Source organism: Trifolium pratense, linkage group LG7 (assembly GCF_020283565.1).
Source record: "Trifolium pratense cultivar HEN17-A07 linkage group LG7, ARS_RC_1.1, whole genome shotgun sequence".
Classification (NCBI taxonomy): Eukaryota; Viridiplantae; Streptophyta; class Magnoliopsida; order Fabales; family Fabaceae; genus Trifolium; species Trifolium pratense.
Genome location: NC_060065.1, coordinates 13,081,781 through 13,104,573, shown reverse-complemented (window position 1 = coordinate 13,104,573; position 22,793 = coordinate 13,081,781). Strand labels below are relative to the sequence as shown.

The 22,793-nt window shown below is 33.7% G+C and overlaps 1 protein-coding gene across 1 annotated transcript; it reads left to right on the top strand.

Moving 5' to 3' along the window:
• The first annotated feature begins 1,843 nt into the window (after window positions 1-1,843).
• Window positions 1,844-10,015, top strand: LOC123897087 (protein NRT1/ PTR FAMILY 4.6-like). Its single transcript, XM_045947586.1, has 5 exons — window positions 1,844-1,976; window positions 2,144-2,252; window positions 2,574-2,791; window positions 7,812-8,243; window positions 8,943-10,015. Exons 1-5 carry the CDS (start codon window positions 1,974-1,976, stop codon window positions 9,906-9,908), a joined length of 1,728 nt encoding a protein of 575 aa, XP_045803542.1. The 5' UTR covers window positions 1,844-1,973; the 3' UTR covers window positions 9,909-10,015.
• The last annotated feature ends 12,778 nt before the right edge of the window (window positions 10,016-22,793 follow it).

The following is a 22,793-nucleotide window of genomic DNA, read 5'->3' as shown; positions in this document are numbered from 1 at the left end:
GTTCTTAATGAATTATGTTTAACCTCAAAAAAATGTTGTGTATCATATTGCTACTTTGGTATATTGCTACTTTGGTTGATTATATTGTTTTGGGATGCAATGGTTTTGTAATTGGCTTAATAATGAATTATGTGAGGGTATAAAATAAATGAATTTTCAGGTTTAAAGGGATTGTGGATATTTTTGACGAGGTAAAAGTTATCTCGTGGAAGTGGAGTGTGGAGAGATTGAAAATAGCCCCGTGTCTTTTTTACGAATGGTTGTGGGAGCCCGGTATTTGTTTCAATAGTGGTTAGTGTTTCAGTTTTGGAGTGGGGCGCTGTTTTTGCTTTCCGTGTTTCCGTGTTTCTGTTTTTTAGTTCCTTTGCTGGGCTGTTTGTTTCTTTTTTTTTTTCTGGTTTGGCAGGCTGCCTCCCTTTTGGTTTTGAGGTGGGTGCTTTAGTTCTCCTTGAGGTGAAGCCCCTCCTCTGCTTGTACTTCTTGCTTGTTCTCTTTAGTTCTCCTTTAGTTCCTCCTGCTGTATCTGTTAGTAATTGGAATTGGAGTTAGTTTTCAGCAGAGAAAATCTGAGTTTGTAATTGGCTGCCCTCATGAGTTAATTTTTAGGTATTGTGCAAAGGCTTAATTTTTAGTTTCTTTGTAATTTGACTTGTTGTGTAGTGGATTTTGCACACCTTGTGCTCAATTCACTCCTTATGTAGACCTTTGTAATTAATTTGATACCTTTGTGTAGTGGATTTATACAAAATGAAATTTTGGGCGCCAAAATATTTCTTAATGAAGCAGAGCGAAAGTTCGAATTTTCAGTTTTTGAAAATTTGTATTTTTGGAGCCAAATTTGAATTTATTTGGCGCAAAATTCAAATTTAGTTTTGGTGCAGTTTTTAAAACCTAATTTTAATTCAATTTAAAAAAACCTGAAGCTATTTTTTTTTTAAATATTAAATACAGTACCTACCAGATTTTCGTAGGTAATGTTCTGACTAAAAAGTTCTTCCGAAAGTGGTCCCCTTGCACAAATACATTTCCTACCAAATTTCGTAGGTAATGTTCTGACTGAAAGTGGTCCCCTGACACAAATACATTTCCTACAAAGTTCGTAGGAAATGTTGTCGGAATAGTCAGCTTTTTCTCTACAAATCTGTTGGTAGGAAATGTCGTCGAAAATGCTACAATTCCTACGAAAATTGGCACTATTCCCACGAAAATTTTTGTAGGAAAGGCAGAGGATTCTTGTAGTGATTATATTATATAATGTATTTTGGATAACTAAAAAAAAGTCTTGGTGAAAGGTATATGGACACAAAAATAAAATCATATCGTTTTTTGTTCTACTACTTTTTTATGCATTACCTATTTATACAACAAATAAAACAAATTGCCACGGTTAAATATTAAAAGCTTTTTGCTGCCGCAATTGTAAGTATTTCGCGGCGGTTAGAATCAAACGCTGGAATAGATGCTGGAAGAGCATTTTGCGGCAATTTCTGCGGCGATTTATATTTAGCGGCGGTTTGTAGCTGCCGTAGTTAGCATTACAACCTCACAATTATTTAATTAATTGTGGCGATTCAAATAACCATCGTAATTGACTTTTATAATGGCGGTTTCGTGTCAACCTCCGGAATAAGGTTGTCGCCATTAGTCACTATTTTTAACTCTATTTTAAGAATCTGAATTTTATTTTACCAATAAATTAAAGAGACAAAAATAATAGTATAATAATAAAAATGATTTGACTAAAAAAAAGAAAAAAAAATGATATAGAAAAAAGAAAGAAAAAAAAAAGTTTGTGAAAGGAAGATTCATCAATTTGTTACTATATATAAAAGGAGCAGTGTATAGACAATTATATCCAAGTTGTATCTTTTCCTCTCTTCTCCCTCACACTTTCTTTAAATCTTCTCTCATTCATCTTCCCTTTTCACATCATAAATCTCTCTCTCCAGATCCAAACCCAGAAAGACAGAGAGATGGTAAGTAACAGAATTCCTATATTTTTTTTCTTTACTCTTTTTTTTATTGAAGTTCAATTCCTTTATTTGTTTTTTTTTTTTTATTGTAGTTCCTTTATCTTTTTTCTCACTATTTTTATTATTAATGCTTTCATTAAAAACTTAAATTTTTACACTTTTTCTGGCAGGAATTTGAACAACAACAAGTGACCAGGTGGATTGGCTATGTGGACTGGAGGAACAGACCTGCCCTCAGAGGAAAACATGGTGGCATGCTTGCAGCTTCCTTTGTTTTGGGTATGTCTTAAATTTCTTACTTTCTTGACTCATAATTATTCTTTGTTTAAAAAAATATATTACCGCGAGTACAAGAGATACTCTAACCCGATGTTAAATCATAATTCAATTAATTTCATAAATAGATTTCTTTCATGATTTCTGTTAATTGTTTGGTGATGTTAATATTATATAATTAACCAGCTGAAATTGTTTGATTTAATTTACTTTTGGATTTGAGATGGAGATACATATAATTAAACAATAATTTTTGTTTTCATTTTTTTAGAATTTAGAATATAAAATATATATATAACTCTATGTTAATTAATTTTTGTGCAGTGGTGGAGGTATTGGAGAATCTTGCATTTTTAGCAAATGCAAGCAACTTGGTGTTGTATCTAAAGAAAAATATGCACTTTTCACCAACAAAATCTGCAAACAATGTAACAAATTTCATGGGAACAGCTTTTCTTCTTGCTTTGCTTGGTGGTTTTTTATCTGATGCATTTTTTACAACTTATCACATCTACCTGATAAGTGCAGCTATTGAGTTCCTGGTATGAACCAACCTTCACACTTTTTCTCATTTCTCTCTTTTTCTGTTTTTTTGTGATCACATGTGAATGTCATGACACTTTGTCTCTAACCACCTCTCATTTTGCTTTACTTTTCTTCAACCAGTATATTTTTGTATTTATTTTATTATTTAGGTTTAAATACAATACAACCTTTGGTGTTTAATTTTATTTACTATATGGTTGCTTAATAGGAACGGTGTCTATATGTGCATTTGTTTGTGTACGGAAAAGAGAGTTTCAAATTTGACTAAAATTATTTCCATGGATTCTTAGTGGAGTATGACAAAGCTTATATATATGATCGAATTTTTTTGAAATATTACATATTTTAATAATGAGTAATTCACTTTAAAGTGTAAATCGGCAAGTAATATCAATAGATAATTTTTTTAACAAGCTAAAATGAAATATATATATATATATATATATATATATATATATATATATATATATATATATATATATATATATATATATATATATATATATATATATTAACAAAATAACCTCAGCATAAGGCGTGTGCGCCAAGAAAGACTATCAGAGCTTACAAATAGTTACCGAAAGAAATACAAACAATCATACCAGACCCAAACATAGCAAAGGATTAGACCACCAACTATGATAGTTTGAGACTAAATAATATCAATAGATAATTAAAATATTAAAAGTAAATATAATAGATATATCATAATAAAACATAAAATTGTCACAACCCTTTATTCACTTTAGATAATCAAAATTCTTGGGTGATTTATTGAGTCTCGCAGTTAATTCTTATAAGTCAAAACTTTTAAAAATTACAGTCTATGTAAAGGTTCTAATTTTACAATAGTGGTGATTTACGTTCCACTGAACATACGCTAATGCCTGAAAAAGATTGCACGCAGTTACTATCATTGTAATAATTTTCAATCGTTCGATCTTGAATCCAGGGGCAAAGATTATTTAGTACTGATTTTTTAAAAATATCATATGAATCATCCAATCATAAATAGATGGCTAAAATATATTATTGTTAGAAACTTTACTTTTATGGACAATAGAGAAATTTTGTCCCGCTAATGTCCAAGGGTATAAGAGGTAATCTATACTATCTAATTTGTTATAGATTTTTTTTTGGGTATAATATATACTATTTCTTTTTCTTCTTCTTTATTTTTTTAAGAAATTCTTTATCATTGAGAAAACATAAATTTAAGGAGTCTTTTTTCTTTAGCATCGGTCAACATGTGCATCTAATATCTCAGAAATAGTTACATGATAAACTTAGCCATTTTTAATAAAAAAAAGATTATAATAATAAAAAATTATTTATGTTTTGATTGTTTTTATTTTTATTTTTTTATGATTTTAAACTTATCTCCCTCCATGTATATTTAAATGACATAGCAATGGTATTTTTCTTTACAAAATATAATATTGCGTGTTTTTCAAAGAAAAAGGTGTCTTTCAAACCCATAATGTCATAACCAGAATCTGAGTGAAATTCAAGTTGCAAAATACAACTTGCAAGGTGGGGTTGCATCAAAATGGTGCAACCAATAAAAATCCCTGAAAAATAACCGAAAAGATGTCAATGATATTTTTTTTCTTTAAAGAAAAGAAATAAAACTCTTATCTATCAATCCCTTTTGTGAATCTTTTTCTTTTTTGATTAATTGGTTCTTCCCACTTTGGTCTTCCAAAACCTCATGAATTGCATGACCTAGCGAACGCCCACCCACTATATATCATACCATCCTAGCTAAGTCAAGAATCAATATATTATTATTAATTTATATATTTTACAAAATAAAAAGTTATTAAATCATGAAAACTAAAATAAGAGTTTGTGCCTTGAAAGCACATATGTTAAAAAAAAATCAAAAGTTAAAATTTTACATTAAAAAACATAATATTTTAATTTAAAAAATTGAATGTAAAATTTTTGAGGTAAATATTCTTATATTTAATTTCTTAACATGTCTTCTTCATATTTTCAGTAAAATAATGATTCCTTTATTTATAAATTTATATTAAGACTTTTAAATCTAACAGATTTTAAATAAATTTTAATACTCAAAGGGCGGCCATTGACATGCGCAAAATATGCTATGTAGTTAGGCTTCTAAGAAAAGGTTAGTTTCAGAAAAATATAATAAAAAGGCCAAATTTTTTTTAATGTCTTTGTTAAAAAATAATTTAAAAGGTTCAATCTAAAGTAGTAGTTATGAAAAAATATAATGTGAACAAAAAAATTATAATAAGAAGGCTTGAAGAGAGGTTTTTTTTTAAGTAGCTTAATGTATTTTGTTGTTATCAGTTATAATATGAATATTTTTTATGCTAATTATAAGGATAATAACTATTATTTATGTTATTAATTCTTATTTAATTTCTTAAAATATTTTTTTCATCAAAAAATAATAACTTAAATAATCCATAGTTCTTTTAAAAATTTTAATATTTTATGTCAAAGAGTTTATTTTTAACATTTGTAACTGGCTCTAAATGGTTGGAGCCGACCCTGCTAATACTCCTACTTTAAAATTTATATTTAGGTCATATGGTAGTTCGTGATTTTCCTCCTGTTCCGAAATTTCATCAACTTTTTGAGGATATTTTTTCACTCTACATTTCTATTTCTATAAAGAAAAACCTGTATATGGGGAAAAAAATTACCCATTTATATAAAAATAAAAAAAAAAACCCAAATTTTAGGTCGAGAATTCAAAAGTGAAAGTTGAAAATCATAAAAGAAAAGGTATTGCTTTATTTATGTCTGGTCATACTAGATAATGTTAACTTTGAACTCCCAAAATAACAAAGACAAACTAAAGTGGCGTGGGATGTAGTTATACAAAAATATATATGAGACAAAATAACAATAATTTAAGTGCGGTATTTTTCATATAAATTATTACATTATATTTAGTGTGTTGTATAAGGGAAAATGAAAGAAGGTACCTCCACATTATTTTAGGGAGTATGACTTTAGGGAAATTTAAATTAAAATATAGACAGGACCCCACATTAATATCTATATTCATGCACACACACACGTATAGTATTTATTTAATTTCCTCAAGTGCTTAGGAACCTATGTTTCTGTGCCACTGCACAGGTGGACTAGAAACTTCGTTCTGCCAAGTTTCTTAACTTTGATAACAACATCTGTATATGGTCGTTGTTGACACGTTTTTTTGCTTTAAAAAATCGTTACCCTTCTCTTTATTTTTCTACCAAATTTTTATGTAGGATGGTGAATGTAGGATAGATGGACCAGCATAACATAATCAAAAGTGTATGACAATAGCATGATGAAATTTAAGAAGTAAAAAAAAACGTATTTATATTTTTTATTTTTTTTTCTAGTTGCTGCTGAATATCTGTAACAGTCTGATAAGTTTCAACCAAGCCATATAGAATGGGTTACGCCTAGGCCTAATAAATTTAACATCTAACGTACGCAATCAAACGAAGTTCCATGATTCATGGGCATAAAGGTCATGAAATAAACGGGGAAATAACCTCTTCACAATTAGAGGGATCTAGATTTGCATTGCTTTAATTTAACTTATGATGATTATGTGACTGACTGCATACAATTCATATCCTAATTAGTTATTAGAGGTATTTGAATTTTGTGGTGCACCTGCATGCTGACCATTAAATCTTAACTCAATGGTCAAATTTGTTGACATTTATTGACTATGTAATCTAAATTGTTAATTTTAAATAAACGATTGAGATTTTTTATAGTGTAAAACTGTGTGATTTTATTATAGGCAATCTTAAGTCTTGATTGAAGGCATTTTAGATTACAAATGGATCTCTCCGTAGTTTGTATTAATATTTTTTAGAACTAAGATTTAAAACTTTATGCTTAATTTGTGATTAGTACAAGTTCTATACTAGAAAAAAAATTAATATACTTAAATCACCAAAATTAAATAATTAGATATCCTTACTAATAGTTGATAGTAGAATACAATGAAGTCATTTTTAAGGAGCATGGATACTCTCTCCGGTGCAATATTTATAAAGATTGTTCGATATACATGTTGACTCTTTAATTGATGTTGACCACACACAATACTGAATTAATGGTTGTGATTTATATTTAAATCTAGAAAATTTACAATCGAGAGAATCTATTCTCCATTTTTATTTTTAGTGCTCCAGCTCTACCCTTATGTAGAGATGTGGTGTGGACGTGTCTTTATTTATCGCATTTTAGGAATGATATATGACACTTGGTACTTTCATATATTATGATGATGTGATGTGATATTTCACTTGTTGTCCCAAAAAACAGAGGCCTCATAAAGAGCAATGTTGCTACTAAAACAATAATTAATGTGTTCACATGCATTGCATTGTGACATGAGGATCTTGGCCAATGTTTCTAATCACTTTCACATTATTACTATTTACTATTAGTTTGTGGTCATAGCGTAGTTGTTAATCACAATATATAATAATTACAAAACAAATCTTAAAAAAAATTTAATATTTAGTAACAATATTTTTCTAGTGACAGATTTATGTTGAGAATTCCGACAACACGAGCCCCAATTTGTGTTTATAAGTAAGGATAATTCTTATTATATAAGTCGGTTTTGTAGGGTTGAGTTAGATCCGATTTTCAATTTTAAGATGATAACAGAGCCTCCTCCACAATCCGATAGAGGATGAGTTAGGCTCAACACTCAATTATAAGATGGTATAAGAGTCTCTTCTAGATCCGTTTGGCCACCTGCTATCAGGTTTCCGTTATCATGTCACTCACCGTTTATATCCACGCACTAAGCCTAATAATGTTGAACGTTAGAGGATGTGTTGAGAAGTTTTACATCGATTGCAAAATTAACTTATAACTTATTTTGCGATCAATTTAAAATTGGTCTACACAAATTGAAATATTTTGCTGTAGTTTTATATTTTTTATAAGTAGAAATGAAATTCGATACTATGTATTGCAAAATTGTAATAAGGGAAGTTGTAACTTGTGCAGGGACTAATTGTACTCACAATACAAGCAAGTGTGTCTTCACTTCAACCTCCACACTGTGACCCAACAATTTCATGTGAAGAAGTTAATGGTGCAAAAGCATTAATGTTATTTGGTGGATTATATCTAGTTGCTCTTGGAACTGGAGGAATTAAGGGATCATTGGCACCACATGGTGCTGAACAATTTGATGAGGACAGTGTTTCTGGAAGGAAACAAAGATCAACATTCTTCAACTACTACATCTTTTGTTTAGCATGTGGTGCTCTTATTGCTGTTACTTTTGTTGTTTGGATTGAAGATAATGTTGGATGGAAATGGGGTTTTGGAATCTCTACTATTAGTATATTTCTTTCTATTCCTGTGTTCTTGGCTGGTTCTACTAAGTATAGGAACAAGATACCTACTGGGAGTCCTCTTACAACCATTTTGAAGGTAACTATCTCATGGTCTACATTTATTTGGTATCTTCCTCCTACGACTAATGTTTTAAAAATCACACCGAACTAATAACTGGATCATCTAGCTGGTTAAAATTGGAACTGGCCAGCTAGTTCGTTGATTTTTTTTTTAATGGCAAATATATTATTAATAAAATATTTTTGAACGACTAGTTCGCTGATTTGATTTTGGTTATTTTGCAATATGGTTGAACTAGTTGTATTGTGATTGGTTCAATTAGTCTTTAATTTTTGCATTTTAAATTTTCATCGAGTTCAACCATATTTAAACTGATTGAATCATGGTCTGAATATTTCATTGGTTCGATCTCTACCCATTTTTAAAACGTTGAATTTAGTTGTTCTATTTGTAATAGTAGACTGTTTCAAATTATTTGTCGCGATAAAATATCAAGATGATATTATTATTTCACTATAATTCTTATTTATTAATACATTTAATTGACTTGTTCAAAAAAAAAAATTAATACATTGAATTGACGACGATGTTGACAAAATTACACTGAGACATTGTAGTTTTATCAAACTCACCGTGAATCCATTTCCAAACAAACACTATTCTACTCAATCATTTTTCAAGACATTTCATCTATAGTATAGAATACATTACCTTAATGATAATTTAAAATGAGTCATATTTGACTAATATACCCTCTGGTTTTTGAATAAGCAGGTTTTGGTAGCAGCAGCAATGAACAACTGCATATACAAAAACTCCAGCAGTGCTGTTGTGAACTTGACATCAAGCCCATCACATCCAAACTCAGTCAGAAAACAAGAAAACGAAGAATCATCATCGAAACGAATCAAGGAAATACAAACTCCAACAAATACACTAAGATTCCTCAACAGCGCAATTGAAAACGAAACAATAAAATGTTCCGTCCAAGAACTCGAAGATGTAAAAATAGTCTTAAAAATCCTCCCAATATTCGGCTGCACAATTGTCCTAAACTGTTGCCTAGCTCAACTATCAACATTCTCAGTCCAACAAGCCGCGACAATGAACACGAAACTTGGTTCATTAAAAGTACCACCAGCTTCATTACCAATTTTCCCAGTAGTCTTCATAATGATGTTAGCTCCAATTTATGACCACATTATAATACCCTTTGCAAGAAAATACACAAAATCAGAAATGGGAATAACTCATCTTCAAAGAATTGGAATTGGACTAGTCCTATCAATAATTGCAATGGCAGTGGCAGCACTTGTTGAAGTGAAAAGAAAAAGGGTAGCAACAGATTCAAATCTTTTAGATGATGCAACAAAACCAATTCCAATAACATTCTTTTGGATTGCTTTTCAGTATTTGTTTCTTGGTTCAGCTGATCTTTTCACTATGGCTGGTTTATTGGAATTTTTCTTCACAGAGGCACCAATTAAAATGAGATCTTGGGCTACATCACTTACTTGGGCTTCTTTGGCATTAGGATATTACTTAAGTTCAGTGATTATATCAATAGTTAATAGTGTTACTGGTAATTCCTCTCATAAACCTTGGCTATCTGGTTCTAACCTTAACCATTATCATTTAGAGAGGTTTTATTGGCTTATGTGTGTACTTACTGGGTTGAATTTTCTGCATTATCTGTTTTGGGCTATTAGATACAAGTATAGAGGAACCGGTAACTACTAGTGATGAGTGAAGATTAGGAATGTTGTTGATAAAGTTAAATTTTTCAAATGGCACTTCACAATAAGTACTTTTTTCTGACAAAATATAATAAGTACTTTTTACGTTGTCAAGTATTTTTTTGTTGTTGTAACCGTTAACACTTTACTGACGACCTATGGAGTATCCCCACACTGACAACATAACACTATAATTTCCGTTAGTGTTAGTGTGGGGACACCATGTCAACCCCTCAAGTCCTAGAGCAGCACTTCATTGACCAGAACTTTACGTTTAAGAGTGTTTGAGGGTAAAATGCTGAACTCGAGCTAATAGACTATTTGACAAAAAAAAAATACTTAATAATTATTAATTTGTTTTAAAATAAGTGTCAAACTTTTTCCAAATTAATATTATTGAGTAAATTTGGAGTATTCCTAAATTAATGTCATTTAAAGACCCTTACTTATATATAAAAAAAAATTGTTGGATATATTATCCCTTAGCCAAACTTATTTGGAATCAATTTTATACTCATTGACATTTTGTGGACTTATGCTTCGTAAACTCTATTGATGAATATCATGAGACATATTTGCAAGGACCAAAATCATATATAACCCTTAAATTTTATACACATTTCAAAAACATATACTCCCTCTATAACACCATGTAAGCAAAAATCACTATTTTAGGTTCATTACATAATTAAAATACTTGGTCTATAATATAGACCAAATACGTTCGTTATGCAATGAACTTTGAAAAATGATTTTTGCTTGTATAATATTACGGAGGGAGTATCATAACTCATAAATTTGAAAACTTAAGAACTAATATCAATAAAAGGTCTTAATTACTACCCTGAAAAATGGACAAATGTTTTTCTATCGCATTATTATAGTCATGCAATTATACATACATCTCATACATAATACAACAAAACTAAATTTTTTAAAAAATGGCACAGTTTATTGTCCTTTTGTATTTTATTAAAGTGTAATTAACTATATATATATATATATATATATATATATATATATATATATATATATATATATATATATATGAAATACATTCTGAAAAACTATTGAACTTTGTTTAAAAACAAAACTATTAAAATACATATAACCACATGTCGATACTTCACTCACATGCAAAGCTGCGTCAATTAATTTTATTGGCCACGAAGAAAATAATCTGCATTTGTATCAGAATACAATAAAATACACAAATAATGTTAAGAACAAATGGCCAACTCAACCTGTATTGATCACACAAACCTTGCTTATATAGCAAGTCATTACAATTGGGCCTATGAACATAACTATATTGGGCTTAAGCTAGTCAAGGCCCAATAACCACAAACAAACTATACAACAAACTCTCCCTAATTGAACAATCCTAAGAGTTCAATTAAAGAAACTTGACACACAAGCTATACAACATTCGCACAAAAAACTGAAATAAGCAAAGCAAAACTAAAATAACTCTGCAGCCAAGCAAAGCAATCTGCAGCATGATTTTTGACTCAGCAGCATCAAGCCTACATGTCTGATCAAGCATTCATTTCATCACCATTCCTATACCACTTCTCAATTTTAGAAAAGCATCCAACTTCAAAGGTTTAGTCATAATATCTGCCAACTGGTCTTGTGATTTGCAATGTTTGAGCTCAATTGTACCATCCTTTGTGAGATCTCTCAAGAAGTGAAATCTCACATCAATGTGTTTACAACGACCGTGCATGATGGGATTCTTAGATAGCTTGATGGAGGAGCTGTTATCACAGTAAATCTGAGTGCAAATCTTCTGATCTTTAAGCAAGTAGCTTAGTATACTTCTTAACCAAACAGCTTGGCAGGCACATGCAGCAGCTGCAACATATTCTGCCTCTGTGGTGGACAAGGTGACAATAGGTTGCTTCTTAGAAGACCAAGATATGGCTCCTGATCCAAGCATGAATACAAACCCTGTGGTGCTCTTTCTGTCATTCAAATCACCATCATAGTCTGAATCTGACCATCCAACCAGTTCAAAACCCTTCTCTGTGTCACACTTGTACATGATTCCATTTGTAAGTGTACCCTTCAAGTACCTCAATATTCTTTTGACTGCTGTAAGGTGCATGTTTGTAGGCCTTTCCATATATCTAGCTACCAGACACACTAAATAAGCCAAGTCAGACCTTGTAGCCAACAGGTACATTAGGCTCCCAACTATCTGCTTATACTCTCTTGCATCTGTAGTATCACTACCTTCATCTTTGTCAAGCTTACAACCAGGTACAATAGGGCTGCATACACTATTGCAATTTTCCATTCCAAACCTCCCTAAGATCTCAGCTGCATATTTTTGTTGACTGATGTATATGCCTTCATCAGACTGGATTACTTCTACTCCAAGGAAATACTTCATTTTTCCCAAATCAGTCATTGAAAATTCTTTTTGCATTGATGATTTAAACTCATTCATCAAAGACAAATCATTTCCAGTGTATATGAGATCATCAACCTACAGACTGACTATTAGGATCTTACCATTTGGCTTGTGTTTTATGAACAATGTATGTTCTGAGGGACATTTCTCAAATTCCTCAGAGTTGAAGTAGGCTTCAATTTTGATGTACTAGGCATTTGGTGCTTGTTTCAAGCCATACAATGCTTTCTTAAGTTTGTACACTTTGTTCTTTTCTTTCTGATAACCTGGTGGTTGTTCAATATAGATATCTTCACTTAATTCTCCATGTAAAAAAACACTTTTTACATCCAACTGAAACACTTTCCAACCTTCCCTTGCTGCTATAGCTAGTATTGATCTAATTGTGTCCCATCTTGCTACAGGAGCAAACACCTCATCATAGTCAATATCATGCTTCTGATTGTACCCTTTTGCTACCAGTCTTGCCTTATGTTTATCAATTTCTCCTTTTTCATTGTGTTTAGTCTTGAAAATTCATTTCACACCAATCACATTAGCTCCTTCAGGTAGACTAGTGAGCTCCCAGGTCTGATTCTTCTCTATAGAATTCATTTCTTGATTCATAGCTTCTATCCATACCTTAGACTTAACAGCTTCACTGAATGATGTTGGATCTTCAGTAGGTACATAAACTGCAAGATTGTGCAGCTGGTCAATCTGATCAAGCTCCTCTCATGTAACAAAATCATTCAAGCTCTGAGGTGGTCTCCTAGCTCTTGGAGGCAAATTCACTTCAGAATGGAAATCAATGCCATCACTTTCATCACTTGAAGTGTTCATATCAACTTTTGCTTGAACCTCATTGTCATTTGCAGGAGCTGATGTGTTACACTCTTCATCACTGAGAACATCATTGCCTGATTGGTTTCCCTTCTTGTCTGAGATCTTATTCCAATTCCAACCTTTATTCTCTTCAAATACAACATCTCTGCTGATGATTATTTTCTTCTTTTCAGGGTCTTAGAGCTTGTAAGCTTTTGACTCTTCACATAGTCCCAGAAGAACAAATTTCACACTTTTGCTATCTAGCTTGGTTCTTTGACTGTCAGGTATATGAACAAAAGCTATGCATCCAAAGACTCTGAAGTGATGCACAGAGGGTTTGACTCCACTCCAAGCCTCTTCTGGTGTGATGTCTTTGACAGATAGAGTAGGGCTTCTATTCATCACATAAGTTGCCCACTTCAAAGCTTCAGGCCAAAATGGTTTTGGTACACCTTTTCCAGCTAACATACTCCTTACCATATTCATCAAAGTCCTGTTTTTTCTTTCTGAAACACCATTCTGATGAGGTGTGTTTGCTGCAGTCAATTGTCTCTTGATTCCATGATTACTACAAAAATCATTAAAAGCATTTGAGGTATATTCACCACCCCTATCTGTTCTTGAATAGAACAACTAGACTCTTTTTCAACCATAGCCTTAAACTGTTTGTGAAATTCCTGGCACACAGTAGACAGGTGTTGATCAAAGTGTGTCAACACTTGTCCGTCACGTAGTAGACAGATGTTGACCAAGGTGCGTCAACACTTGTCTATACACAGAACACAAAACACAAAATAATAAAGACAGTAACGTAAATAACACACAAGAGTTGTTAACCCAGTTCAGCCAACCTGCCTACTCTTGGGGATACCAATCCAGGAATGAAGTTCATTATCAGCAGTATTACTTCGAAGCTAAACTCACCCGTTTACAACTCCTCACTTAATCACTACCCAATGACACTTCTACCTAGGAACTCCTAGATATGAGACTCCGTCCCAATTCCCACCTTAACAACACACTCAGCGTTGTTATCAACTCAACGATCACGAATGGTGGAGACACACTCCTATGAAACTAAGATTTACTCTTGCTTAAAAGCTTACGAGCAAATCACACATAACACTAGAACAATCTCCGTACTTCAAAGCTTAGGAGAAGTTCACAATTACAACTCAATAAAACACAGGTCCTAAGCTTGCATCAATGAGATACAAGAAAGGCTCACAATTAACACTCTAAAACCCTAAGAACACACGCTTTGTAAGAACACGGTTTTAGATGCTTGAAACCATATGCTTGCCTTCGTATTTATAGAAGTAGAACGACTTGGGCTTCAAGACAAAATTAGGGCTTCTAGAATTGCGGCAGCAGCTGATATATTTTTGAAAATAATAGTTCTATTTTTGAAACACAAAAATATATTTTCCAAAAATATAATTCCTTTAGAAAATATAACTAGGGTTTGGCTGCCTCCTGAAACACATTAAACATGTTTGCCTTCCTCTGTAAGAAACCTTGAAACAATTCTTCAATCAAATCTTCAAAAGATTGAGTAGAAAATAAAAACCGCTAGCTGACGCGCACAGTCAGACAGACAGGTGTTGTTCCAAAGTGTACCCACATTTGTCACAACACTTGGGGTAGGCACATATGTCTCAACACTTGGCTAAAAGATGTTTTTGCAAAATGTAGCCAACATACAAAAACCCAACAATCTCCCCTTTTGGCAAATTTTGGCTAAAACAATATTAGACCAGTATATAGAGAGATACAGTATTACCTTTCCTTCGAGTCAACATGATCACACAACTAGGAAAGAAAGTAACACATAATAAAACTACTTCCAAGAGAGGTAAGTAGCATCAAAGGCAATGCAACAGCGGAATAAAACACAACTAGCCTCATGGAACAACACAAGGGAGAAATAAACTCCCATAGTAGATGCAAAGAGATAGGAGAAATAAACTCCTAATAGTTTTTAAAGCGCATCCATTCATCATAAGAACATCAGGGAAAAATAAATTCTCATAAACATCTGAGAAAAATAAATTCTCAGTCACAGTGGATAGTGGATTCATTAGTCAGGTGCCATAACACTTGGCACAACACTTGTCATCAAACACATTCAGGCGATCAAGAGATAATATCACTCACACTCCCCCTGAATTCATGCATACGAACATCAGATAGAGAAAGAATATTCACTACTCCCCCTCAACACATGCATATAACTCACACTCCCCCTCAATACGAGCATACGAACATTAACACAGAAACAGTCACCAGATGTAAGAACATTTGTCCACACACTTGTCACACACACACACTACTCCCCCTTTTTAGCCATAATTTTGACAAACACCATGCATATCAAAACATAGAGTAGCAGACAAGAGAAATATCAGAGTGCACATATTACAGACCATAATGCACACACAGGTGCTAGAAATCCAGGGCAAGGCCCACAAAATATACGGAGATTATAAGTCATAAGGCATAAACCTATATTATCTTTAGCACATCAACCACTTTGTGCACATAACTACTACAACCGAAGATAACACAATGGGATACATACCTCATCATATATAAATCAGTAGTGGAGGAACCATATCATATCCACCACATCAGACATTTCCCCCTTGTTTGCACATCATGAAAGAGACATCATCTAAGAAGAAACACTTACATGTCATATTTCTTCCTATCAGGTGACATAATGTCCAGGACATCTAGCTCAGAGTTACACACGCACAGATGAAGATTAACCAGTTTCAACTTCAAGAGGCATATACCAAATCCATCTTCAACAATCACATAAGAACTTCAAACCAGAAGTTTCAGGAACAGGTCTGAAACAGTCACATATACTTGTAGTAATCACCTCTGAATATCACATATATGAGCACCCAATATCAGAAACACATTCAGAACATAAGAATTTTCATCTGCTTCCTAGTGAGAGTACCAACCATTGGCTGAGCAGATGTACCTACACATGGTACAACATTTGTCTCTAGTGTCATAGATGTATCAACATCTGACACAACATCCGTCTTAGGGACGAGTTCCACGAGTGAATCAGCAACAACTCACTTGTGGTTTTAGTGGAAGCACCAACATCATAATTAACAATAGCAGGGGGACACAAGAGAATCAACCATCAGTAGTTGATCAACTTTCAATACCAAAGAACAATAATCCTTTGCTCCCAAGAATAATAACTCCTCCTTGCTTGAAACAACTAAAATGCTCATCCTAGGTGATTTGGATGACGCTCCAAAGTACAGATAACAATTAACCATTGAACATAAGTTGAAACAGCTCCAATGTTCATAATCCCTTGAAGTGCTTTTTACTACAACAGAACAAGAGTTTCATCTTCTCATAGACTTGATAATATCAAGTTAGAGTAAACAACCTTCATCCTGTTTCATAGAAATACCACCATTCATATGGAGAAAAATAAATTCTCGATATAAAGGTGTCAAGACATTGAGTCTGACATGTCTTCAAGGTCTTCCAGCTTCGGATTAAGGACTCCCCCTTAATAACTGCATAATCTGCTGGTCCGATGTTCCAACATTTGGGAGGACATCAGTTCTCTTTTCAAGGAACACACTAGGAGATCTTTTATCAAAGCCACCAGAGGTTGGCTTTTAGGTCTGAAAAGAATAAATTGTTGATAACATTCTACAGATCTCTCTTCAACAAACTCATATATGATTGCCTTTTTGAGTGGACTTGAGATCACCCTCAAGTATCTTTGGCATCTCTAACAAGTTAGTTGGACCTCTCATCGAGTATCACCACAACAAGGGATACATTTTCAAAGAACAACATAGTTTTGCATACTTAGCACCCAAAACCACCATGAGTTTTCCATCAGATATATATGCAGCGGAATTCAAACTAGAAAACTCATCAACAAACTTCAGGCACAACATAATGACCTTTGCACACACTCCACATTCTAGGTGCAACAGGTTAATATAGGTTTGAAAATAAATCAAACCATACAACAAATCATCACCAAAGCTACACGCCTGAATAATAATGGATAGGTCTATTACACACCCTGTCATGAAGAGTCCATCCTCCACTTCTAGGGACCATTCAACCAATATGAACTTCTTCAAGTTCAAACAAATTTTCTCATTAGATGGGGAATTAACATCAGTGTGTTCGTCAGACACTTCTTCCTTATTATCAGTCATCACCTGACCATTTTCATTTCCAGGAACAGTTACATGTTGATGTAGGAGGATTTCTTTAGTAATTTATTATTTTAGATAGATTTAGTTTTATTATATTTTAGGTAGATTTCTTATTTTTATATTTCACCTAGATTAGTTATTTTTATATTTTAGGTAGATTTGTTATTTTTATTTAGTTATGTTTGTTATTTTCTTTTACAATCTTTTAGGAGATTTAGTATTTTTATTTTTCACTACTATTTAAGCTAAACTATTGTAGCCTTGAAAGCAACTTTTTGATTTAATAAAATATAGAGTTTTCTCTTAAATTTGGTGGATTCCAAATTATTCCTTCTGGTGGATTCCGGAAGTCTAGTGGATTCTAGATTAGTTACTCTTTCGGTGGACTCCGAAACCCTATTTTGACAAGTTTGTGTTTGCGGCTTGTCTTTATCCATTAGGTTTAGCGTTTTGCTAACCTTCACGCTTCCGTTCTGCGTCAGTTGGCATCAGAGCAGGTTTCCCCTGTTCTTTCGTGAAGTGATCAGATGGGAGATCAACCGGTGACGAAAACAGAGTTTGATGGTGCCATAGCGGGTTTAACCGGGGCCATCACCGCTCTGACAACACAGATGACGACGTTATCCAACAACGTTAACAACAACAGAATCAATCCGAATAGGGGAGGAGAACGAATTCCGGTTATTAGGGTTCGTAATAACAACCAAACTATTGTTACCTACATAAAATCAGAACATACGCGTGGTGAATCTGATTTGGAATACTATGAGCGTAGATACTACAAAAGGTTGAAGGATGATTACTACACGTTTAAAATCTCTGATTCGACATATCGTTGTCCGTTTTGTTGCAACAAAGATTACTCCTTGTCCGACCTTTTGAGACATGCTTACAGGATGTCAGGTAACTTGCGTAAGACGATTAAAGATATTGCTAAACATTCTGTTTTGATAACGTATATTAATTGGTATGTTAAGGTTAAATTCGATGAAGCATGGAGCCTCATCAATAATTCCAACAACAACAATCATGCCAACAATTTTCAACTACGTCACATAGCTAATGAAACCCTAGATGATAACCAACCATCTCATCCCGAGAAACTTGACGATTCTGCTGATAAATCCAAACCGAAAGAAACTGAAGTAGTTGTTGAACCAGATGTTTCAGTTGAAGATGAAGAATCCAAAGATGAAAATAAAGAGGCCGATGAAGTCGAGCAAGTTCACGATGTTATTAGAGATTCCCAACACGATGAAGTCGTGGATTTTGAAATCGATAACACCAAATCAGCTATGGTTTCAAACGTCATCAATCCCAATGTGCAATCTGCTCCTTTAATCTGTGTCCAAACAGAGGCGACGCCAGTCACAGATTGCATAGTACCAGCGTCTAAATATCACAATGAATCAATGGTTGCGTTTGAAAGGATCATGGATGCAGCAACCGAGACTCAAATAAGTGAGAATGAGCCACTTGAAGTTGATACTTGGAGTTCTCAAACTTCCCTCATTCAGCACCATTATTATTACCTAATTAGTGAACTTGATGTTAGTGACACTAACTCATACATGTTAACTAAGGTGGGTCAAACATCCTTCTGTGATAAATTTCCAACTTTGTATGCCATCTTTGAGGAATGGGACCCCGGTGGTAATTTGGATGTGTTGGCACAAGATGGGTCCTCTCACTTCACTCAATGGGATCCAGGAGGGTGGTCTCTTGTTCATTGGAGGAATCAACTTGCAAGGGAAGCTCCTTATCAAGATGAGAACTCGGGGTCGAGTTCTTTTGAGGTAGAGGAGACTGATGTAGGAGGATTTCTTTAGTAATTTATTATTTTAGATAGATTTAGTTTTATTATATTTTAGGTAGATTTCTTATTTTTATATTTCACCTAGATTAGTTATTTTTATATTTTAGGTAGATTTGTTATTTTTATTTAGTTATGTTTGTTATTTTCTTTTACAATCTTTTAGGAGATTTAGTATTTTTATTTTTCACTACTATTTAAGCTAAACTATTGTAGCCTTGAAGGCAACTTTTTGATTTAATAAAATATAGAGTTTTCTCTTAAATTTGGTGGATTCCAAATTATTCCTTCTGGTGGATTCCGGAAGTCTAGTGGATTCTAGATTAGTTACTCTTTCGGTGGACTCCGAAACCCTATTTTGACAAGTTTGTGTTTGCGGCTTGTCTTTCTCCATTAGGTTTAGCGTTTTGCTAACCTTCACGCTTCCGTTCTGCGTCACATGTTCGGGGATTTCAGGAACAGTTTCATCCTGTTTATTCTCTCCGGCCAAAGATGTGTCAACATCTTGCACAACATTAGTCTCAAGAACGATTTTCTTGAGCCAATCAATCACATAGTCAATCATGACTTTACCAGAAGCACCATCATTAACATTAACTTTAGAAGAAGAATTCATATCACATTTCCCTTGATTAGCGTGCACCATATAATGGAGAGTGGAAAAACAGGTGGTTGCACGCGTTACATGCAGTAACTGCTACAATTCTTTAAATAGGCAAGTGAAGGTGTGAAAACACAAGAAGGGGGGGGGGGGGGGTTGAATTGTGTTTTAGCCAAGTTAAAACTTTTTCAAGTTCTTAACTCAACTACGTTAGCAGCGGATAAATAACACAAATAAAAGCAAGATAGAGAGAGAGAAATCACACAAGCAATTTATACTGGTTCCTCTCACAAAACGAGAGTAGTCCAGTCCCCTTGCACTTCCAAGGGAGTTCACTATAATCACACAAGATTACACCTGCTCAAGCACACAAGCAAGAGACTTCTCAACAATGCTCAAGCACACAAGCTTAAGACTTCACACTTAAGCACACAAGCTTAAGTTTCCTCAAGTAATAGTAAAGTATATAAAAATATACAAGTGCTCTTAGATGAACCTAAAGAGAGCAAATACAAATAGTACAGAGTATTTGACTAAAGTGCAAAAACACTTGATGAAAGGTTCAGAGCTTGTATACACAGAGGTCAGAGTTTGTTCAGCGCACGTTCAATCCTTGATTAATTGTCTATATGTTGCAGCTGATCCTTCTAGTATATATAGTACCGGAAAAGAGTCGTTGCAAAAAGAACCGTTGGAGTTGATAATCTTTTGTCTTCAAGCAGTCTGTCTTGATGCAGTTTGGTTGTATCCAAAACTAAGAAAGAGTTTCAGGTACTTTGACTACAGCAGAGAAGACTTTCCTTATTCAGCTAACAAAACTGAAGACCCACGTTCTCAAGTTAGAACAGACAAACAGAGGGTAGCTGAACTGATCAGGCTTGAAAGGTCCTTTTCTTCATTGGTAGAAGAGTTGACTTGCAAAGAGAATCTTCACAGATATCAAAATGATCTTCAGAGGTTGATGACGCTTTAGTCACTCAAGAAGTTCTGAAGACTTCATCCTCTGAAGGTTGTAACTTCTGAAGTCCAACATCTTCTGAGCGCTTGTGAACTTCTGAATTCACATCCTCTGAACTTCACTCAGAGCTTATATGATGCTTATATCTGCGCACTTAAAATAAATTTTTAGTCCTTCCAATTGTTAATTAATACTTTGTTATCATCAAAACCTTTATAGATTTAGGGGCAAACATTTTTAAATCAATTTTGTTCCAACAATCTCCCCCTTTTTGATGATGACAAACATCAGTATTAATTGACAATTGTTGTTAAATTGACTTATCATGTTTCTCTTAGGTTTATGAGGTTTGCAAGCTCCCCCTAAGATTGATACTCCATAAAGTCTGAACTTTATGTTTTATTCATGATATTTTAATTTAGTATAAGATTAAGATGGTTTGAAATAAAACAAATTTCATATCTTTCTTCAGAGTGAGAGGTTTGCAAGCTCTCCCCCTAAGTCTCATAAGGCTAAGTTAAAATTGCACTCTTAACGCATCCTTACTTATGAAATTTATTTTAGTTTCAACTAACTTAGTCTCCGTATTGAACTACGTGAAACAACTTAAAAGTAACAACTAACAACTTTTAACATAACGGATAAAAGCGAGATAAAAGTGTGGTTTCAGTTTTGAACTTATCACTTATCAATTAATGCGTAACTACTCCCCCTTTTGTCATTATCAAAAAGTAAAACAAAGTTATATAACCAAGACAGTCAAAGAAGAAGAGTGGTTGTTACAAAGGTGAATTAATTTCAAAAACGAAAACCAACGCGCTCAAAGGTTTATAAAAAGGTGAACGAGTTAACATGCCTGCTTCACGTAAAAACAAGAATAAACAAGTGAAGCAAGAGAGATTGGGAATAATGAAAAGATTTAGTTTACGCATCGCAGAGTTTAAGAGAAAGAAAGAAGACGAAAAACGCGAAGAAGATGAGAAGAATAAAGAAGAAAACAAGAAACCACAAGATGCTGAGATAATAATCATCTCATCAGATTCTGAAGCTGAAGAGAATGAAGATGATGCTGACTATGTTGAGTTCTTGGCTGGCTATGTTCCAGAAGAAGAACAGGAAGAAGAAGAAGAAGAGCAAAACCCAGATCCCATAGAAATTTCATCAGATGATGCTGAGGAGAAATCAGAGATTTCTTCTGAGTTTTATCCATCTGATTAGGATTAGGTTGTCTTTTTCTTTTTACCAATGTACTCAACATTGTTAGAGCATTAATAAAAAAAATTTCGTTTTAAAAGGCATCTTGTGTTCTTATGTTCTTATTTATCAAGAAAATATAAATATCGAGTGAACATGAAAGAAGTAATCAAGCAAAACATAAACAAAACAACTTGAAATAGATAAACCAGAAAAAGTGTTCAGAAGATAAACAAGAAAATAAAAAGAAAGCTTAAAACAAGTGCATAGAATCCTAGGGTTTCTTAAGGAAGGCTAAGAGCTGGTCGAATTTGTCATTCAGAGATCCCACGTTGGAAACAAGACCATCCACTTTGGATTCCAAGTTGAGGTGAGCTGTCCTTTGCCTTTCCAAACCTTCTTGCTGCTCCCTCAGAGCTTCTTGAAAGATCTGCAACTGATCAGCCATCACAGGAGCTTGATCTTGAACCAAAGGTGCTTGTTCTTCAACCAAAGGTGCCTTGCCTTTATCAGAGGGTTCACCTTCCTCTGGGTAATCAATCATCAGGACATCATCCTGGTTCAGCACATTCAGTACATCCTCTTCTGTGGCATCCTCATTATGTAGCTCATTTGCCAACTCGGCAACTCTAGCAGCAGCTTCTTCCAGACGTTCATTCTCAATCCGTTGATCCTCAAGACGTTGCAAAATAGTAGAATCAACCCAGCAATCCTTGAATGCAGACAGACGCCTCACAGCAGCAGATATAGCGGCAAGCTTAGCACGCTCATGTTCTTCATGATTGAACGGCGTTAACCTCTTTAACTCAGCCCTAGCCAAACTGTCCCTCATGAAGCTTATCACATCCAGATCCCTCTTACCAACAACAGCCTTAAT

What these genes read in the sequence shown, in the direction of transcription:
- LOC123897087 (XM_045947586.1), top strand. An exon ending in TGCAGCTTCCTTTGTTTTGG is followed by an intron (nt 2,253 to 2,573) that starts GTATGTCTTAAA and finishes ATTTTTGTGCAG; the next exon opens with TGGTGGAGGTATTGGAGAAT. An exon ending in CTCTTACAACCATTTTGAAG is followed by an intron (nt 8,244 to 8,942) that starts GTAACTATCTCA and finishes TTGAATAAGCAG; the next exon opens with GTTTTGGTAGCAGCAGCAAT.